Source organism: Boleophthalmus pectinirostris, unplaced genomic scaffold (genome assembly GCF_026225935.1).
Source record: "Boleophthalmus pectinirostris isolate CB_2022bp ecotype Guang Dong unplaced genomic scaffold, ASM2622593v1 HiC_scaffold_8, whole genome shotgun sequence".
NCBI classification, from domain to species: domain Eukaryota; kingdom Metazoa; phylum Chordata; class Actinopteri; order Gobiiformes; family Gobiidae; genus Boleophthalmus; species Boleophthalmus pectinirostris.
The window spans coordinates 32926019-32947995 of record NW_026571515.1 but is presented as its reverse complement, the minus strand read 5'-3'; the positions used below and the strand labels follow the sequence as shown (position 1 = coordinate 32947995).

At 39.4% G+C, this 21977-nt stretch overlaps 1 protein-coding gene across 1 annotated transcript in view; it reads right to left on the bottom strand.

Annotated features, from left to right (window-relative positions):
• The window catches only part of LOC110164765 (acid-sensing ion channel 1-like), a 98960-nt gene extending 77212 nt beyond the window's left edge, over positions 1-21748 (bottom strand). The window contains exons 1-2 of the mRNA XM_055166454.1: positions 21387-21748; positions 12580-12775 (exon numbers count right to left, since the gene is read on the bottom strand). Of these exons, the coding sequence (XP_055022429.1) occupies positions 12580-12775; positions 21387-21748 (558 nt within the window). The remainder of the gene's footprint in view (positions 1-12579; positions 12776-21386) is intronic.
• Between the last annotated feature and the right edge of the window lie 229 nt (positions 21749-21977).

Below are 21977 nucleotides of genomic sequence, written 5' to 3'. Positions count from 1 at the left end.
TTTTGCTTAAGATTTGTGATGAATTTTCTTCAACAGCAACAACAATTGAATAGGTTTTTTATTTATTTATTTTTTAAGCAACTTTTATTTGTATACTTCTGTTTGTGCAGACTGTTATTGTGAAAAAAAACAAAAAAACTCTCAGCCTTTTTAGCAGGTCTCAAACTGTAATAAAAAATACTTTATCTTTTCAGTCCAGTTAAAAATGTAGTGGAATAGAAGGTACAAATGCCTTCTCTCAAATTTAGTGAAGTAAAAAGTAGTTTAAAATCTACATAACTACAGATACCTAAAATGTATCTAAGTACAGTACTTTACTACTTCATTCTACCCCTGGCTCTCAAATCTCAAATGCAGGACAATAAATCTTACTGAAGTATGCATGAATTCAAGAATTTAGAAGTGAGTGACTTTATGGTGATAGAAAACCATTTTAACATTTTAATAGCTCATAAAAGTCAAATTTGCATAATATAACGCCTTTAAGGTCAGTCACAATTTAACAGCCAGGAAGAAAAATGGGTCAAACCATCAAAACCAATCGAGATCTTGCTGTAAACAACAATTAATCAGAACAGGCAGAACTACTGGATTGTAAGCAGCAGATAAATTCACCACCAAAGCCCCAATTTCCTCTCACTATGGCACGGTGTTTGCTTTTACACATCACACACAGAGGAGAACTCTGTGTTTGATGTGTAAAAGCAAACTCCCTCCTTGAGTTTTGACAGACGGGATCAGAGCCAGAGGAATTATAAAAGGAATGTCACAGGAACACAACCGCAGTTTGTGAACAAGCAAAAACAAGGCCATATTCCCAAGTGAGGCCCGTCAAACAAACACAAAACAGAGCTAAATGAAGAGCTCCTCTCCTCCGCTACAGTGGACCTAAATGAGCCCGGCTGCTGTGGGCTGCAAATGAGCTTTAATGATCCTCACAGGAGCAAGGAGCACTGGGTAATTTTCATAAGAACTGCCAGAGGAATCTATATTGTTATGTTAATTAAAAGGTACAGTTGGAACTTTTCTTATGGGGATCCACCATCTGCTAGTCTCCATGGAGGTGTTATAGATTTCCCTATAACGTTCCTTAGGGTGGTATTAAACTCATCTGGCATTTTGCATCACACATTTATTCAGTTCCAGGTGTTTTATTGCTTGGAAAATACATAGAAATGGAGACATGCATTATTAAGATACGTGGGCTTGCCTCATCACAGTTCTAACCTGTTCCCTCCGTACTTTGGAACTTTTTTATGAAGGACTTTAACAATTTTACTTGCAAATATAGATCTAAGATATAGTCAGGAGGATTCAGTAGAGGAATTAGTAGTTAGTTAGGTTAGGTTGCTTTATTTGTAACCCTAGGTAAATTTCTTTTGCAGATTTGAGGCTGGTCCCACATTTCACATTTCATTTATCCACATTATGTACAATAAACATGTATAAAAAACACAATTACAAAATAAAGTGTAACAGTGCTCCAGTGCAGAATGTTTAAAAATACAATAAATATTAAATATATTAAAAAACACACAATTTTCCAAGACAAACGTACTAAAATTGATAGATAAATAGATTACAATTTATTCATAAGTATGATAGCAGCCAGAATTAAGCTCCTTATAAAATTATTCGTTCTAGATCTTGGGACTAAAAGCCTCTGACCAGATGGAAGCAGCTGAAACTCTGAAACTCTGAGATTCTGCACGTCTTTTAAAATACTCTGGGGCATCCTCTGTAACTGTCTTGAGTACAGGGAGTCCAGGCGGCTCTGAGGATGGACAATCACCTCCCTCGCCCATTTAACCAGCTGATTCAGGCAGTTCTTGTTTTTAGAAGAGACGTTCCCAAACTATGAGACGAATGAAAAAGTTCCATAAACGTTTTATAGAACAGTGTCATCATTGTTCTGTCTACATAGTAAAAGGATAATTTCCTCAGACAATGAAGGTGCTTGTGCCTCTTCTACACACAGCAGTACAATTATTGTCAAAGCTCAAATTTGAATCAATGAGTGTTCCAAGATAGTTTGATCAGGCTTTTAATGCGTACACCAGTTGTTGTAGAATAAACTGTAGTAGTCCTAAAGTTGAAGAGATGAGGCATGACTCTGGAGTTCTAACACAGGACAAGTTTATTTACACCAGTACAGGACACATTATGATAGTGTTATCCAGTATATTACAGTCCAGTCTTGCTATGCTTGCTGTTGTAGGGAGTATTATACCTCTGACAGTGAGTGCTCTTAGTATAGCACAGAAATGCAAATTCCCGAACACCAGGTCTGAACCAGGTCTGCATTCACATTCATACAGGTTTGGTCCTAATAAAGACTTGGGTTGGTCCTGTTCTAGTCTTAGTTTAGCTCTGGTCTAGTTCAGACTTATTTTCAGGTTAAGCCCCGTTTCATAAAATTTTTTTGATTGAGTGTATCGAATAGTGTGAAGTAGAAAACCTACCTGTACCATACTTTGAGTTTGGATATCAGTGGTTTATAACAAGCATGCATAAATGATTAAAAGAGCATGATAAAATGAGACAGAATATTGAACATGATTAGTCCATGTACAATGCCTATATATTCCCAAGACAAGCTTATAAAGTCCATGTTTTAAATCAGTATGCAAATGGAACAAAGCTGTACATCATTCTTTTCATCTGCTCACAAAGACCAATCACTTGGGACATACTTCGTTCCTTATTCATCAAACACTTTACAACCAAACTATCACAGGATTAACTATGCAGTGAACCAGGGGTGTCTTCAAAGGCAGCAAAGGTTTTTCACTTTCTGAGGGCCATGTCCACCATTACAGATAACAAAAGGAGAAATAATGGACCTAAATGTTCACTGCACCCTTGCTCACCGCACTGACAATGGACGGACAGCTTGATCGTGCACTTTAAAGTGGTGGGGGACAAAGCAGTACATTTCCCTGCTTAAGTAAAAGTCCATAAAGCAAATGTTAAAGTTGCACTGTGTGAATTGGTAGTGGTGAGTCATTCAGGAATTGATCTGACTGGAATTTTCCACAATATGACATCAAACTATCTGCATCAAACAAGACAAGCAGATGCAAACAGGCCAGTAACAGATCACAGGTCAAGATACAGATCAGATCTGTAGCTTGACCTGTGATCTGTCTTTGAGGAGACCCTGCAGAATGTTTTTAAATATTAAAAATAAATGAAGACATACAAGTTTAATGCTATACTATGGAGCAGGGGTCTCCAACCTGCAGCTCGGAAGCAACAAGTAGCTCTCCACCCCCTTCCAAGTAGCTCATCAAGGGATTTCGGAATTATGTCATTGTGCTAAGTAACAAAAAATGAAAAAACGACATGCCTCTCACTAATAAATGGACAATGGTTTATGTTTTATAGACATCTAACTGTTTTCAAAGGCTCGCCCTCTTTCTTAAGACCAATTTACAGTGTCAAATCGTCTGTGTCGACGTGAACCCCCTATGCCAACAGTCTGCGTCAACCAACCACCGAAATGTTCTAACTATGCCTCACAAAGATGCAGACAGCAAGGCAAAGCGACACAGACAACAAGGACTGTCATTGGTCCTCTCTATATCTGCTCTACGTACATTTCTGATACTCTACTTTCCCGCTTCATTTTGTAAACACGAACACCATTTTTTAATCCTCCTCCTCGTCAACATTTGTACCAGAAGCATTTGTTCCTCGATATCTATCAGCTCCGACTCCATCAGTGTCCTCTCCCATTCAGCGCCATGGTTCAGTCTCCAGAGTAACCGGAAGGTAAACATTCCCCCAACAAGTTCATGTGATTTCATGACTAACTGCCCTCTAGTGTTGTGGAGGTGAATTAGTTTGTGGTACATAGACCTCAACGCAGACCCATAAATCAAAAACGAAGGTGACAAGGCAGTGTACGTTGAGTCAGTGCAGAACTATACATTGCCCTTTATAATCGTGTCAGTTTCTTGCAGCCGCTCTCTGGCTTTTTTTTGTTAATGTAGCTCACTGGTGGAAAAAGGTTGGAGACCCCTGCTATGGAGTAATCAGGCAAAGCAACGAATCACCATGCGGGACCCACCAACACAAAAGTAAAAAAAAAACAACATAAAAAAAATCTTAAATTAAATGAAATATTGTGCTTTTTTTCTACCTTAAAAACATTCAAAGCGGTTTACATCAAGGTCCTCACCCATTCACACACACATATTCATACATCAGTGTACGCAGACACTGAGGGCAAGATGGGTTAAGTGTCTTGGCCGAGGACACAACGACAGCATTCATCTGTGGGAGCTGGAATCGCACCATCAATCAGTGTCCGCTCAACCAATGATGTTTATGATGTTTAAATCAAGAGCAGGATTTGAACCACGAACCTTGAGATCGGTGGACAAACACGACCAACCCTGTCACCCTTTTACTTTGATACTTTTCTCCACTCCTGTAGCTACATAAATGAACCAGTGTCTCACAAATGAGTCAGACAGAATAAAAAGGTCATGAGTCTTTGTGCTATCTAAAGACCGCAGCCGTCCACAACAACACAGTTCTGAGGAGCTATTCACGGCCTCTTTGTCCGAATGTGAGACTGTGGTCCAGGGGTGAAATTAATTACTGAGGACACTTTTAGATGTTGTGTAACCTTTGGATCAGGCTCACATACAAGCTGAAGGAGGAGCTGTGGGATACAGAGAAGCTAAACATGATTAACTCTCTTCAAAATAGAACTAGACTTCCAAGATGAGTTTGTCTGGTCATTTATTAATTCAAGAGCATTTGTGAAGAAAGAAAGGGGTTTAGAAGTGCACTACGTAACTTCTTTGCTATAGACAGCTGCCAGTCTGGAGATCTGCTAATGCTTTGCCCTGAATGATCCACAGTATGGCAGAGTCTTGCCCAGGTCCATTTTTGGAGACCAGCACCCGCCCGCACCTGTGCAGTACATCACTGCACTCGCCCGTTAACCTGTGGTTTTATCAAAGTTAAACCCGCACCCACCTGGACCCGTTAACATTCCACCTATTACCCGCCTGTGCCTATGATAAATTACACACAGATTAAAAGTATTCTAATTGAAGCATCAATCAGAATACGAATTGAAAAGTTATGACTTCAAGAATTACAATCACGAAATGAAATTAAACGGTTACGCTTTCTTCAGTACCAATACGAATTCACAAACATGACTCGACTGACAGCACTTCATAGGCTTTATTTACTGAACAGAAAAAACATTGATCGAGATGCCGCACACGCCACGGACTGAACCAAACCAGGACTAACCTAGGACTGATTCCAGGACAGAACCATGAGGACTAAACCAGGACTAAACCAGGACTACACCAGAACCAGGACTCACTGTTGAGATGGGCTTTGAGGTGCGCCCATGTAGACTGCAGGCGAAAGGACCAGCACAGAGCTTCACGCCCCATGGAGGTAAGTGCAGCCATCACCCGATCGTGCTTTGCGGACACCCTGCTCCACGGACTCGGTGTTCTCTCTCTCTTGAATCCAACACCAGTAGTCCTGGTTTAGTCATGATTTAGTCCTGACCCGCCCGTGTGTAATCACTACCAGCCCACATACCCACCCATAAAATTCCAGAACGTTAAAACCCGCCCGTTTCAGCAACTATTTGCCCGTACCGTTGGGTACGACCCGACCCCCCAACCTGGTGCAGGACTCTGCTGTATGGCATTAAAGCTTTCTCCCTGGAAACAAGTAGTTTGCACCATCAGTTACAGATCAGATGTGGGGAGAGGAGACATCACTCATGTTAAGAATGCATGTATTTCTATGCATTTCAAAAAACAAAACAAAACAAAAACAAACAAAACAAACAAACAAACAAACAAAAACATATAATATAATAAATCCAAGTTTAATGTCATACTGTGGAACATTACAAACAAAGTAGTAACATCTCCACAGAGACAAGGCGTTTAGTCGTTAAGTCAATTAATCATTTTATTTAGATTAAGAATTTATGTAGGACAACAGCAAAAAGTTAATATTGATTTTTTTTTTTTATATTTAAAGGCAGATTTAAGCTCATGATTCACAATTGAATCTGTCTGTATACATTGTTTGCTAGTACATGTATTTCCTACATAAATAATTGTTTTTGCATGATCTCAAGTGCAGGTGTATCTTGTGAGTGAAGTTTGGGTCAGATACATAGAAATGTACAACCAAACACAGCATCTTTTTGAAGAAAACGCAACAGCTCAAATTTTTGCTTTCTGCTAAATTCCCAGTGAATAATACGGTGAGATATGAACTTGAACAGCAGGTATCACTTGGGGAAAAAAAGATTAAAAGAACTAAAAAATACCAACTCAAACTGTAAAACTCAACTTTTTCTGGCTCATTCAGATTGACTAAGAGACGAGTTCTACCAGTGGAGACGTTTCAGTGCTGTGGCCCCTTAAGAGAAACCCAAACATGAAAATCGAATGAGCTTAGCCGCTATGCTACACTGCTGCTTTCTGATGAATATTGAGCCCAAATCTCAGTTGGCACGGAAACACAAGAACACTCATGAATAATTGATCAGAGAGTTTACAATTTGGAAACGAACACAGGCAGACTTGTAAATGTGTAAAGGGTACTTAGTTAATTTGGGATCACTACAGCGACCAGATGGCCACCACGATGAGCTGGCTTCACTTTTTAAGAGGTCTTTGACTGCACGGTGGGTCAAGACTGTTGTGAACTTGATCTATATCCAAAAGGCAGGGCAAAATTAAGCTTTTCATGAGATTTGTGTTTCATGTTCGTACAGTAGCAGTTTTATAATCAAATATGGATTTAGACGGTCAAAGGTTGTTTGTTGGGGGGTGCTTGGATGGCCACCAGAGGAGTGAGAGGAAGTGTCTGGGGTGAGGGAAGTCAAGGCATTTGTTACCAATAAAATAGATTCACAAACAAATCTTTTTCCATCTAGCAAAAATAAAAAATATTGACTAGGGATGGGCATGATTATTGTTACGAATTTCATCGATCACATTCATTTTTAATGGACAAACCAAATGTAGGTTGCTGTGTGTAGCGTAGTGTGCGGAGACGAGGTCGTGTTTGACACAAACAGTGGAGTTGTGGACTCACAGTCCCACGTTTGGGCTCTGGCACACCTCCTTGGAGATCACTGTACCTCTCAGTGAGTGTGTTTACATGCACATCAGTGTCTCAGGTATGATTGCTTTTTTTGAGTATCCTAGGTTTGTCATGGTGCATCTAACATAAAGTTACTGAAGCGGTTACTGCAACATAAAGTTGAATGTGCATACGTCCAATAGACAAATACTTTTTAGTCTTTTCATCACAACAGTAGCCAAAATAAATAAAGTGACCAACATGAATAAAGAGAGTGAAATGACTGTTAAATAAAGAGCTGCGCTAAGAGCAGCGCTTTTAGTTATGCAAATGAGCCATGTGGTATTAAGTTTTGTTTCTGTAAGACGTAAACAAATGTGCCAAAGCTGCATTAAATACATTATAATCTCAAACGGGCTGATGTGGCTCTATAGTGGTTATGGTTTATATGTTGTAAAGTTGAGTTTATTTATACAGATTAGTAATAGTAATAATAATGATGATAATTTTAAGATAAAAATGTTAATGATTAATCGAAAATCGATCGTTAATTCTCCTGACGATTGATTAAGAAAATTTAATTGAATTCCTATCCCTAATACAGACTAATACATTGTGACTATATTGTATTCAAGATAACAGGCTGATTCTTTACATTATTTTGAATTAAGCTACATTAAAAATGAAAGGATATGGTATGTTTGTGACTTAAAAGATCACTATGTAAGTTTTCTAGTGCAAGATCTGCTTCCTGCTGGACTCCATGGGGATGCTTTTGCTTTGAATGTTCCTGGCATTAAACTTTTCCATCTTGCATTCATGTGTTTTTATTGTAAAAAAAAAAAAAAAAAAAACCTTGAGAAACATGTATCCTTACTGTGAACTGCGCTGCCACTTCACAGATCTGACCTGTAACATAGCCTGGTGGTGTAGCTTCACAGAGATAGAGACTTCGGAACATTCCAGGCAAGCTGTAACAATTCCATGGAGCCTAGCAGGTGGTGGACACTTCACCTGGTGCATCTTTATTAAAATGCATTTGAGCCATGCATTTGTGTTACCTATAAAAGTGTTTTTTATTTTGTTTTTGTAATCCTCAACCCAGTAATTGCATGCTGTGCCTATTATTATGCTTCCCTATTGCTTAAGCGTGGAGTTCTTAACTGTAGTTGAGCTCCAGTCAAGTTATTTGCGTCTTCCTCCAGACTTGTAATTATTTAGCTGATCTGAGGCTAATCTCACTGGCTCATTCCTATTTCAAAGAGTACTGTCTCCTCTCTGTGTCATCGCAGGAAACTGTGGATCGCCTATAAGCAAAAATACACTTCAAAGCTCCTTGACTACAGCTGCTGTGAGAGTGGCGATGCCCCAAACTCTTCTTTAAAACTTGCACTGAATAAATCTCTTTTTAGTCAATAAAAGACTTTAATACTCATGAAATTTTTGCACATTGCAGTACGGCACAACTTGTACTTTTCAAGAAAGGAAAAGCATTAAAAAAGTAAAAAAGACATCATAAATATTGTGGTACATTTGCACAAAACTATTCTGCAATATGACATGTAAAACTGATTAATTAAAACTTTTACCGATGTAACTGGTACATCTTGTTGCTATGGAGATGTTATTGCTTTGTCTGGAATGTTTCACATTTTGACATATCTATACATGCATCCCGAATTTCGGACTTCCGGTCATCGTGCTAAGCATACTGGGAAGGATCCTCTGAAAAAGTGACCATCAAACCGCCATGTTTGATTTCCCAGTGGGATGCGTCTATTGTCAAAGTCGATCTTTTCAAGTCTTTTAAACCATATCGCTTTTGTTTCTGGTTCTGATATTGTCATATTTTAGTTATGGATTCAGACATCGTAATTGTGTGGTTGTTGGATGTCCTAACAGTGGGAAATGGCTCGAGAAATGGGCTTCAGAAGTTTGCGAACTCCATAACTGCAAAAGGGGAATCAGATCTGTGTGACTGCAAACCTTCATTCAAACTGTTTCCCTTCCCAACGAAATTGAAAAATAGTGAAAGGTGAAGGCGATGGGCAGTATTGATCCAAAAGAAGGCCGAAAAAGAAACCTTTGGCTGCCTAAGAAATCATCCCGAGTTTGCAGCGAACATTTTGTATGTGGAGCGCAAACAAAGCAAAATCCCGATCCCTCGCTCAACCTCGGTTACAATTTTAAAAAGTCAACGCCAAAGCAATAGGCACCAGCTGTTTGCCAACAAACACCTTCCACTGCAAAGTGACCAAGATGAGATGTTGCTGTAAAGTCAGTTGAACAAGAAAGTGCGAGCTCGGCCTGTTTGTCTTCTGTACTTCTCGCTTAACAAGTGGGATTTTGCTTTGTTGGCGCTCCACATACAAAATGTTCGCTGCAAACTCGGGATGATTTCTTAGGCAGCCAAAGGTTTCCTTTTTCATCCTTCCTGTGGATCAATACTGCCCATCGCCTTCGCGTTTCACTATTTTTCAATTCCATTGGGAAGGGAAACAGTTTGAACGGAGGTTTGCAGTCACACACATTTGATTCCCTTTTGCAGTTATGGAGTTCGCAAAGCCCATTCGAAGCCCATTCCTTGGAGCCGTTTTCCGCTGTTAGGACATTCAACAACCACACAGTTATGATGTGCGAATCCCATAACTAAAATATGACAATATCAGAACCAGAAATAAAAGCGATATGCTTCAAAAGACTTGAAAATATCAGCTTTGACAATAGATGAATCCCACTGGGAAATCAAACATGATGGTTTGATGCTCACTTTTTCGGACGATCCTTCCCAGTATGCATTGCGCGATGACTGGAAGTCCAAAAATCGGGATGCATGTATTGCGACATGTATTTCATTAGCGTGTTTGTATTACTGAAGCAATAACATCTCCATGGAGAACTGTGCATGCTATGTTATTATTGGTTGTGTAAGGTTGCAAACAAGCCTACAACTCATTATTTGAAAATTCGAAAGAGAGTTGGAGATGATGCCAGTGTGTGGTGGCACTGACTTAAGGCTGTGCCAGAAGCAACAACAGATCTGTGGAGACCAGAGAGGAGAGAAGAAGGGGGGTGAAGAGAGAGTGAGAATGAGAGAAGAGGGGAGAAAAGAGAGAGAGAAGAATGGTGAAGAAGATGGTGGGGTAAGGAGAGGGAGAAGAGGGAGAGAGAGAAAAAAAGAGGGTAAGAAGAGTGAGAGAGAGAGAAGACATGTGGGAGAAATGAAAGAAAGAGCCCATGGAGGATGTGGGAGCTGCAGGGGAAGTCATGCATCACACTGACACATGTATAATGCAGTGTTTACGTTCTAAAGCGTCCTGTTGTTCACTACATTAATCCACATTTTGTCTGAGCTTCTGACATATTCTTTAACAGACGAGCAGAGCCACCCATCTCCCGCAGAGCACAGATGAAAAGGTAACATGTAAACATTTGCGAAGCCACGGGGATTGGGAAAAAGAACAAACATATATTTCAGTAGTCTTTGATCACTGAAATGGCTGTGCAAACATAGGCTACCCACAGAGAGGAAGAAATACAAGTAAAAATCTTCACGGACACTTTTTTAGTCATTTTATTTTGTCTTTATGGAGTAATTAAAACCATCTCTTGCTTCTGAGAGCTCAAACTGCTCTGTGATTGGTTAGAAGTGCTTGTCACTCATAGACAAGCTAAAAGCGCACTGTGTATCTTTTCAATTGGAGGAACATATCATCAAAAGTCTCTCAATAATATCGTGGGCCATCACAATATATCGAATTACAAGTTTCTTTGCTTAAATTTATTGTTATGGTGCAGCAATAAAAAAACAGAGGGAACTACATCTACCATGATCCTGGTGCAAACTACATGAACAAATAACAGTTCTAAGCACTTTTAAGTCTTATTTCTTTGAATTAAATCTTGTCAATGCAGAGAGAAAAAAGTAGCATATTCACAGTTTTGTTAGCCTGCACAAAATATCACAATAGATATCGTACCGTAAGATGTAAATCGTGAAAATATCGTACCATGAGATTTGAATATCATTACATTCCTTCTTACTAGGGCTGGGTATCATTGAGAAGTTGCCGATACAATACATAGGCCACGATACGATACATATCAGGATACAGTGCATTTTCAGTTTGATACGATACATTTCAAATTGATTCAATATGGTTTAATAAAAAATAGTGGCTAAATGATGACTGTGACACTAGACTCCTTGTGCAAAGTGAATAGGAAAAACAAACATTTTAATCATCAAAACAGTGAAAATGTCAATTGTGTCGAATAAACAAGTTTCCTTACTCTAAACATACAAAAAATTTTTTAGTGCTGTAAGAAAATAATAGGAGATATTGTAGGGGTGTGCAAAAATAATTGAAGTATAATGTAATAATTGAAATATCAATATATTGTATCATTTAATGTGATGATACAGTATTGATATTGGGGACTGCGGTATCGATATATCACCAAGAGTATTTTTTGGTATATTTTACAAAATTTTTTGTTGCAGCGCTACAATTTTGTGGAAGGAAACAGCACAATTGACATTTTCACTGTTTTGATGATTAAAATGTTTCTGTTTCATATTCACATTGCACAAGAAGTGGTTTAACAAAGACTTTTAGCATCATAGCCATGATTTAGCCTTTATTTTTTATTGAACTGTATCGAATCGATTTTAAATATATCATATAGAACTGACAGTTCACTGTATCAAGATATGTATTGTATTGTGGCCTATGTATCGAGGCATGTATCGTATCTGCAACTTCTTAATGATAGGCTACCCAGCCCTAATATATAGATATTTCAATATTTGGATTTTTTTGCACACCCTTAATGTTTATTGTCTTACTATAGATTCATTTAAGGCAAAACAATAACAAATCATGGAAAAAAACAGGCGGTGTACCTTCCTCCACAAAAGTTATATACATACTTTGCAGCTGGTGTCATCAACATTCACTGGAGTTGTGATTCTAACTGTAGGCTCTGCTCTGTTTGAGGCTTTGTTAGACTTTAATCTTTATTCTAACATGATCTGATCATAAAGAACTCTTTTAACAGATGAACAGATTTGTGCTGTTAAACAAATCCCTCACGTAAAATTAAAGTTACAAGCTCAACTGTTTTTCACTCTCACCTTTTTGTTGAAAATCAAACAACTAAACAGGAACATTTGTACTGATCACAGGCTCCTGAAAATGTGTTATTTAAATCAATTTTATACTTTTTTTCCTTTGGTTTTCAGACAGTCTTGAAACTGTTTTGACTGTATTTGCGAATGTGTGCTTTGTGTAACCATGGTAACTCCTAAACATTCCACCATTAGAGATACATGTAGAGCACCCCCAAAGAAACACTGAATTACAATATAGAAGAAGACCAAAACATCATATAAAATGGACATATCATATCATTGCAGGAATCATTTTAAAATTCCATTCACATCGTCTTATCTCTATCTTTATATCTCTCAGCCTTTGGAGCACTCACCACTTTGAAGTCTTCGGGTCTGCACTCAGTTCCGTGGAAATGGCAGCCGAGCAGCATGTCACTGATGTCGTGGCCCGTGCGGTCGTAGAACTCCCTCATGTTAAAGGGGCGGGGCTTAAAGTTATGGAAGTCTGCTTTGGTCTTCAGACTCTCCAGCACGCTCTCCTCCACCAGGTGCACGTCACGGATCTCATATCTGTTGATACATCGGGACACAAGGGGAGAAATGGAAATGAATTTGTGACCTTGTGTTAGGGCTGCACAATAGATCATAACTGGATCAGAATCTTTATTTGCTGATGCAATTTTTCAAATCATAAACTCTCTTTTTATAGGAAAATCTGTAGCAGCTGTGGTTTAAACCTCTATATCTCAGGCTTCTCTCAAAAATTGGAGTTCTTTAAAATAGGGCTGAGAATCAAAGTGTCCCTCATGACGATACATGATACGATATTATCACAACATGGTGATACTTGCGATATATTACACATGATACTCTGTGATATGTTGCTGTTTTTAAAGAACCAAATACCTTTTAGCAACAGTATTTCTTTGTTATACCACTACTTGTGCAAAAAATGGAAAGTGCATTGCAAAAGTAAGTTTCCTTCCACTAAATAAATAACAAAATTGTAATATGGTCACAAAAAATAATGATACACATGACAACGATACTGTATTGCCAAATTTTGTGTCATGATATATCAATATTTTCGCACACCTGTAGTTTAAAATATCAGCAAAAACATAATATTTCTTTCAAAATCTTAACTGCAAATGTAATTGTTATCTCAGTACTTGACAAAAAACATAACGTAACATAACAACAGTTGCACAGTCATAAACAATCTTGCAGGTGTTCAGTGGGAGTGTGCAGTAGTGACAGAAGCTCACAAAAAGTGCTTGGGTATATGGTTTTTTGGGAAAACATTTTGAGTTTGATCCGAGATTGTCCATTCTGCTTGGATAAGTCCAGAAGACATTTTAGAATCCTTGTGTTGCTAAATACTGTGTAACTTTTCTGGATGACAGAGGGACTTCACTGCACCTGTCCAAGCTCAGGGAGATTTGATTTTGGCAGACTCTTTATATCAGTGAATGCAACTATTTATGTACTGTTAAAACACTCACACACTTTTATCCAATCCTGTATTGATATCTAAAAATACTACTGCGCATATTCTATCATGATACATTTCTGAATTCAAATCCTCTTTCTCTCTTTTTGCACTTCCACCTCTACATAAGTTCACACGCTGGACCGGAATTACCAGCAATAGCATTTTTTCCTTTTATTTAACACAGCCCAAGAATCTGAGGCTTGCATTAGAGCCGAGCAGAGTGGGAGTAAATGCAGAGGTTCAGACCTGACTGTGATCTCCAACTGTGCTCTTATTAAATGTTCCCCTTTAAAAGGACTCACCAGAGAGCATCCTGCTTGGGTAAAAATGAAAAACCTCTTTAGAAATGTCTTACATGAATGTGCCCATTTCTGTTTTAATACAATCTTTTAGCGATCTCCTCAGCGACAAGCATGAAAACAATGATTTTTTTTAAGCATGAAAATAAAATAATTGACAAAGAAACAGCACATTTCCTCTCTTAAAGGGCTCATATTATGCTGTTTTATGATTTATAATGTTGTTTCCTCATCACAAACATACCTGGAATTGTGTTTTGTTTTATTCACACACACATTTAACACACAGACCCTGCAAATTTAGGCTGAGTTCTTCTCTAATGGAAAACACTTTGTCTTAACTTGTAATGTCATGGTGATAATACAGAACCTGCTTAGCTGTGTTTTTAAAATCCGTGCACCTTCACTAGAATCCTTTGCTTGATTTCAGCCCTGAAATTGTCAATCTCTACTGAACTGAAATGAAAACTACCACTACATGACAGAAGGTGGCACAGAGCATTTGGAATTTTGGAGATACAGACAGACTAATAATAAAGAGTTGCTCAAACACGTGTAAATGAAACAAAACACAACTCTCACAAGACTCACAAGACTCAATTTTGTGTACCATATTTTTCAGACTATAAGTCGCTCCGGAGTATCAGTCACACCAGCCAAAAAAGGCATAATGAAGAAGAAAAAAAACATATATAAGTCTCACTGGACTATAAGTCACACTTTTTGGGAGAGAATGTATTTTATAAAATCAGAGACCAGGAAACAATATTTCATCTTGAAAGGCAAGTTATAATAATAAAAACAGAACAGAGAACAACAGGCTGAATAGGAGTCTGTATGTAAACATAACATATTAAGAATTATTCACATAACTATAGCATAAATGACATAACATAACAAGTTTACCAATCTCTCGGTCTCACTCCAAATCACTAAATCTGTTAAATTCTTCATCCTTTATGTCATGCGAGGTAAACAGAGCGCCGCTTCCTCTTGTGCTTATCTGTCATCAGACTCAGCATCAGTTCCTGTTAGAATTATTCCGGCCTTTCTGAATCCTGACAGGACGGTTTCTGTTGTCACCGAAGTCCAAGCTTTGTCGATCCATCCAGTGACCTCCTGGAAAGTTGCATGGTGCATCCTCCCGGTTGCCGTGAAGCTGAGTTCTCCATCCCCACCAGTCCTTCACAAGTTTCTCACTCACTCAAAACTTTCTTTCTGCTGCTCGATTACTGTTTTCGGCTGAATATTTAACTACTTGCAGCAGGACAGCGGCTTTTTCTGCAGGAAACGTGTGCAGTAAAGGATGAAGTGACGGCGGTACAGGAGAAATAGGAGCAGCAGATACTGACACACAAGCCTAGAGCCTGTCACGGCTGTCAGTGTGAAACATTTTCATATATAAGTCGCACCGGAGTATAAGTCGCAGGACTACCCAAACCATGAAAAAAGGTGCGGCTTATAGTCCTAAAAATATTGTAATACCTTTAAGAAACAGGTTTATTGTGAATAAAATTTAAGCTTGTATACTGAATTTAGTATATATTACTTTTGTTTGACGAATATCAAATACCAGTTATTTATTATTTTTCTGATATTGTTCATGGAGATGTTATTGCTTTGCTTGGAATGTTCCACACTTTGACATTAAACATTTCAATTTTGCTCTTATTTCACTGTAAGTGTTTTATAGCTAAGAAACACCTTGGAAGTGCAAATGCATTCTTTCTCCACAGACCTGACCTGTTACTTGGCCCTGGCAGTCACCTTCTTGTCTCCATGGAAACAGACAGGCTTAATGAAATATTGTGGAAATTCAGACCATTCACCAGAAAAATGACACACTCAACATTTAAGTTTAATGATGCCAAAATCCAGGGTCAAAATGAAGAACTCAGACTTTTCTCGTCAAGTAGGAGCCAAACATCCAAAGTCTGACTGGATCGATGCTTCTGCTGGGTGATATATGAACCCCTTTACACAAGTTGGCCCAGGTCTTTTCCTAATGACAGCTCTATCTGTCAGACTTTTACAACATATTACTTCTACTGACCTGCTCTAAATCAATACAGAACTTCATCCGGTTCTTTGCTAATAAGAATTTGTTGAGACATTTATAATACATTATTTGGCCTGACTCACCTAGAGAGGTGGAAAGAGGGTCAACAGTTTGCACTCAAATAAAAGAATAGTGTTACATAAGCAAAGTTATTTCTCTCCATTTGTCCTGTGCTTCAGTGGGGAGACCTGTCAGGAGCAGAGGGAGACTGTAGTGTAGTGTAGTGCCAGAAAGAAAATATGCCTACTAAATCCAGAATGAAATCTCTCTGTATTTTTTAGTCTGGTCCCCACTTCCCCTGCTGTGTCTTGAGCTGGAAGATATATGATTTCAGTTTTATCCGATTAGTTTTTCTCAGTGACACGTAGAACGAAAATAGGTGACGGTTTTCATATAGGCGGTCATATTTGTTTTGATACGGACGGATCAAAACAAAGCAGCGTGTCCCTGAGCGGCTAATCCTCACCCATCTGAATTTGTGGAGATTCACCAGTGACCAAACTCACATCTTCATAAAGTATTGAAGAAGTGTATAATCGTGATTCTAAGCAACCAGAAAATAAGACACTGACAATTGTATCTTGCTTTAAGATTTCAAGATTAGTCTATGTTTAGGTTCATACAGGTTTCCCCGATCAACCCAGAACTTGCACAGCAGGTAAAATTCTCCAGCTAAGGTTGCACTTTGTGGAAACCATTTGACCTCGCGTCATTAGGATTCGCTCACTTGACAGTAGGCGGGTACTGTCCGAAAGCCTATGCATCCGATAGTGACTTTTGCTGAGCGCCCCATCATGAGCACAGTGAGTTTTGCGGACCCCCTGCGAGCGCCCCATCATGCACAGCCAGTCAGCGCTGTGCTCCTGGTTATTTCGGCTCTGCTCCACTCCAGTGCAGAGGGGGGAGAGAATGGACATTTTTATTTGTTCCGTGTGCGATATTTGATGTTCAGGTGGGTTTGTAATTATATTTAACCTGTAGTATTACTGTTTGGGTGTGCCTTTGAGCTATATATGTAGCTTAAATGTTTCGTGTGTTTCGTGTTTCTTTTCCACATGGACTTTCGCGTAATTACTGCCTCAACTATGTTCACTATGTATAGTAATTAGTTTGCTGTCATTGTATTTCTCCTAGTTTAATATTATCAATCTGTTACTTATTATTAGAATATGTTAGAATAATCACTCATGACACTTTTCTTGTTTTTCTGTTTCTTTCAGACCTCACACATACACATACACACATCGAATAAAGCTGATGATGATTCTTTAACCGGAGTCTGTCTGTAGTGTTCCCACCCAACAAAGATCCACCCCCCATATCTTACAGGTACTTTTAAAAAATTTAACCAATCGCTGCGATTTGGTCGTGATGTATGTAATGCGCCGCTAACGGGGCTAACTGGTATATTAAGCTTTTCCCAAATCCCATAGGAAGAAGGACAATAATGTCTCTCCTCTTGATAAAATTCACCTAACATTCTCTTTGTTCCGGCTTTAAATCCTCGATCTCGGGAATCATTGCCAACACAGAATGTATGGCTCTTCGCTGATTGGCTAGTGCCCTAAACTCGCGTTGTATTGTGTATTCTGATTCCTGACCTAGTCGCTGGACAGAAATGAAATTGAGCGAAGGCACTAGGTGGCGCCAGCCCGACTAGTCATGATCAAACCTTGCTCAATATCTGGAGATGCAAAGAAAGTAAAGTATTCCTTAACCTTAACCTTGTCATAACACAAAAGCCCCTAAATTACTTGTTATCTTAATAGTGCAATAGTAAATTTTCTGATAGAGGGTGCCATCTGCTGGTCTCCATGGAGATGGATTAATGTAATGCAATGCCTGTGTAACATTCCACCATTAGGTAAAAATGAAAAAATATATAAATGTGCTTTCTTATCACAGATGTAAGACAAAATGGAAGAAAGATAATATCTACACTTTTATAAAACACATACACCTTAAAGGTTGTATGGAGGATTTTTTTTGTTTCAAGTTGTCAATGATAGCATTATAGAGGTGCAGTAGCCTTGTAATTATGATGAGAAAAAGAGAATAAAAATTCATCAACTCTGGACGTGGTGGGGCTAAACATTTGCCAATAGATAACGACACTGCCTCGTTATCTGTTAGCTGACAGGCTGTCAATCAAACTCCCTACATTTCTAGCGTAACTGACTTGCCTGCGCGCCGCCGGTACGTGGTTTACGTACGCCTGTCACGCAGTCCTCAGACGCAAGACACACAGACGCTGTTTACTCCACCAACGCAACAGTTCTTAGCGGCTTTTTTGACCTATATCTTCCTCGCAGTTAGCACAAAGTTTGTTGCAATGGCAGACAAGAATCCAGGAGCAGTTAGCCACAAAAGAAAGTCCGTTTTTGAGGTCGCTGAAAGAAGAAGACATGGGGAAAAGCAGCGAAGCCAAACTAAGGCGATTCTTGAAGATTCATTCCAGCGATGGCGCGACTGAAGCAGACGCAAGGTCTAAAGACTGACGCATTGGTCGCCAAATTACTCCTGGACAGGTCACTTCTGCTTATTATGAAAACATACTTTATTTCCAAGAGCTAGTCAAATGTTTTTCAGGACACGAAAGCGATATCCTATGTCTGAAAACGTCATTTTCAAGGCAAAGAAAGAGTCCGCAGTATTTGTTAGCATGTTATTAAGTCTAGTTAAGGTTCAGTTATTATGGCACCAAAATGAACTGGAACCTTCCTGAAAATCATCCTCATTACAATAGTTTGAATAAATAGGACAGAAGGGAGAAGCTGTGTCCCTGTTTTGCCTTCAGTGAACAAACCTGCCAGAGAGCCACTTATGTGATCAGGTCCTGATAGCGCTGCAGGCTCAGAGCAGGCTGCACCGAGCTGCTAACCACCAACGCCAAAAGACATTTCTCAGCCCAGCGGTCCCCAACATGAGGAGGAGCGGCTCTCTCTTAAATGGTTTTCATGCCAACAGCGATTTCTCTTTTGGCCCGAGGTGAAGGAGGGGCTGGGCTGGAGCTGCACTGTCTCTGTCCTGCCAACGGAGGCTGGTTAATGAACCCAAAACCTGCTTTAGAGCAAGAGAAGAGCAACCCCCGTCTGCGCTGGGAGTCTGACAGGCCAGGAAATGATTATGGAAATAAATATTACCAGAATTATTTGGCTCATAATTTAAATCATGACTATTTTAAATGATTACTTCTAGCAAAATGAAATATTGTATTCTGTCAACTGGACAAAAGTGAATACATTATGCCATTTATCTGAGATAACTACTTCTGTTATTAATTAAGAAGTCAATAACAAATACTGTAAACAACTCGAGGTGTTAGGTCAGTGTAGTTAGCTCCTCTCTTTGCACAGATATAAGGCACTGAGAATGAGGCCTGTCACAATAACACATTTTGAAATGTGTCATATTGCTGAAGAAAGTATATGAGAAACAATAACATTAGAAACCATTATGCCCCCCAGGGAAGGACACTGCATAGACGATTCCAAACAGAGAGTAACTACTCCTATTTTTTCATCACATTTTTGTAATTGAATAGATTAATCAAAACAGCACAGTTATAAAGTCTGGGTAACATTTTATTTTAGGGTACACTTATTAACATCTAACTACCTGCTAATTAACATAATTGTAGATGGTTATTTATTCAGTCCAATGAGATTAATTTGGTCTTCCGATATTTTATGTTATTAGGTTCTTTTTACAGACCAAGAGTTTGTTTTCAAACCTGACAGATTCGACTGCTCACTGGTCTTCCTCAGAGTGGTTATGTTATGATGCTGTGATGTGTCCGCTCAGCGGATTTATACAGGTTTTGGCGCTGTCTTCCTACCAGTGGAGACAGGACGACAGCTCCATCTGCAGTTTGACTTCCTCAGGACAGTATCCCAGGTGTGTGAGAGTTAAAAAGCTGGATTAAAGAGGCAATTGAAATACGGAAATGTGCCCACGGGACTATAAACCGGGACAAGGGGGCTTTTTTGCTCTCACACACCTGGAATAGTGTCCTGAGGAAGTCAGACTGCAGATGGCGCTGTCATCCTGCCTCCACCAATAGGAAGACAGCACCAAAACCTCTAAAAATCAGCTGACCGGACACTTCACAGCAACATCACACGACCACTCTGAGGAAGACCGCTAGTGAGCAGTCGAAACTGTCAGGTATGAAAACAAACTCTTGATCTGAAAAAATAACCTAATAACAAATAGTATTTATTCAGCCCTTATTAATGTCTAATTCCCCATAAGCTAGGCATAGCACCAAAGTACATCTGTGACATGTTAGTGCCATATGAACCATCTCACACTCTAAGGAGCTCTGGGACTGGCCTCCTGCTGGTGCCCAGAGTCAGGACTAAACACGGGGAGTCAGCGTTTCAGATTCATGCAGCTAAAGTCTGGAACAGTCTTCCTGAAAATGTGAGACAGGCCTCTACTTTGACGCTGTTTAAATTCAGGCTCAAAACGGTTCTGTTTAGCTGCACAAGAGAAAGGTTTTCATTCTGCTCTTTTCTCTCTAATTTATATAATTAATGTCTCTCTCCTTTTAATTTTATGATGATTATTTATGTTTTGATTTGTTTTTATTGTGATTTTATTGTATTTCTTATTCTGTAAAGCACTTTGAAATTACTCTGTGTATGAATTGTGCTATACAAATAAACTTGCCTTGCCTTAAGTCTAATAAGTCTACCCCAAAATGACGTGTTACTAAAATCTGAAACTGACCCCACTGACAAATACAAAACCATTCATCTCTTGGACCAAGAGGTGAACCAATTCCTGTTCCACTTAAACCAACTGCATCACATAATGTAAGGACAACACTGCGATATAAATGTTTAGAATGCAAATTTACCTCATGTGATTTCCTATAACGTCCTGGCCATTTTAAGGATGGTTTACCACACAGAAGAAATACTATTTTGCTATTTAACAGTCCTAACTTTGCATCATTCTGAAACACATGGATAGTTATGAAAATGCTGAATTTACTGAAAGAAGTGCCAGTTTTTTTTGCGACACATCTTCCTCCATATGCCCTACATAAAGTCTAAAGTGCTGCTATCATCTTCTGAGAGAGGCAGTGGTAGAAAACACTCTTGGTTTTAAAGCTGCTGAAATCCCCAAACTTCACAAATTCAGATGCAACAAAACTGCTTCAAAAAGTAACAAACCATGGAGTCTAATGGAACGTTTACTGCTACACCTACAAAACAACGTGAGACTGCACACGTGCTTAAGAGAATGACCCCATTTAACATCAGATCTTCTCGGCCTATTCAACTGTGCACTGTGGGGTAATGGGTTAATAGGCCGTACCTCTGGTTGAGTAGAGCCAGCAGTTCGCCCGCGTGGTACAGATCGTTGCGGGTCACTCTGCTGAACCGGAACGCGTTCAGGTTACAGAAAGTCACGGCTGGAAACGTCATGGTCGGGGTCGTGATTTCGTCCAGTTTGGTCACGTGCGGGTACTCCAGGTAGAAGTGAATCCTATCCACGCACACGTACAGCAGGAACGTGAAAGATCCGAGGAAAAACAGCATCCACAAGCAGCGTTTGACACAGAAGCGCTCGTACGTGAAGATGTGAGAGATCCCGTGTAAAGTGGAGCTCTGCGCGAAAACTTCCAACGACTGAGGCTGGTTCGAGTCCATCTCCTCTGGTTCTACTTTCAGATCCATTTTTTTTTTTTTTGTTTTTGTTGTTGGCTTGGTTCGGGGACTCGATTGCCACTCCGGTCAGTCAGTACGCGACAGCAGTTGGCGTTAGCGGACGCGTAAAGTGCATCGTTCACCTGTGGCGCGCTCTCCCGTTATCCACGCGACCAGGTGCGAACGTGCAGATAACCACAGGCAACTTCTGGCAGCCATCCCTCACGCGCGCAGCCGACTCATCACAAGCGCAGCCCCG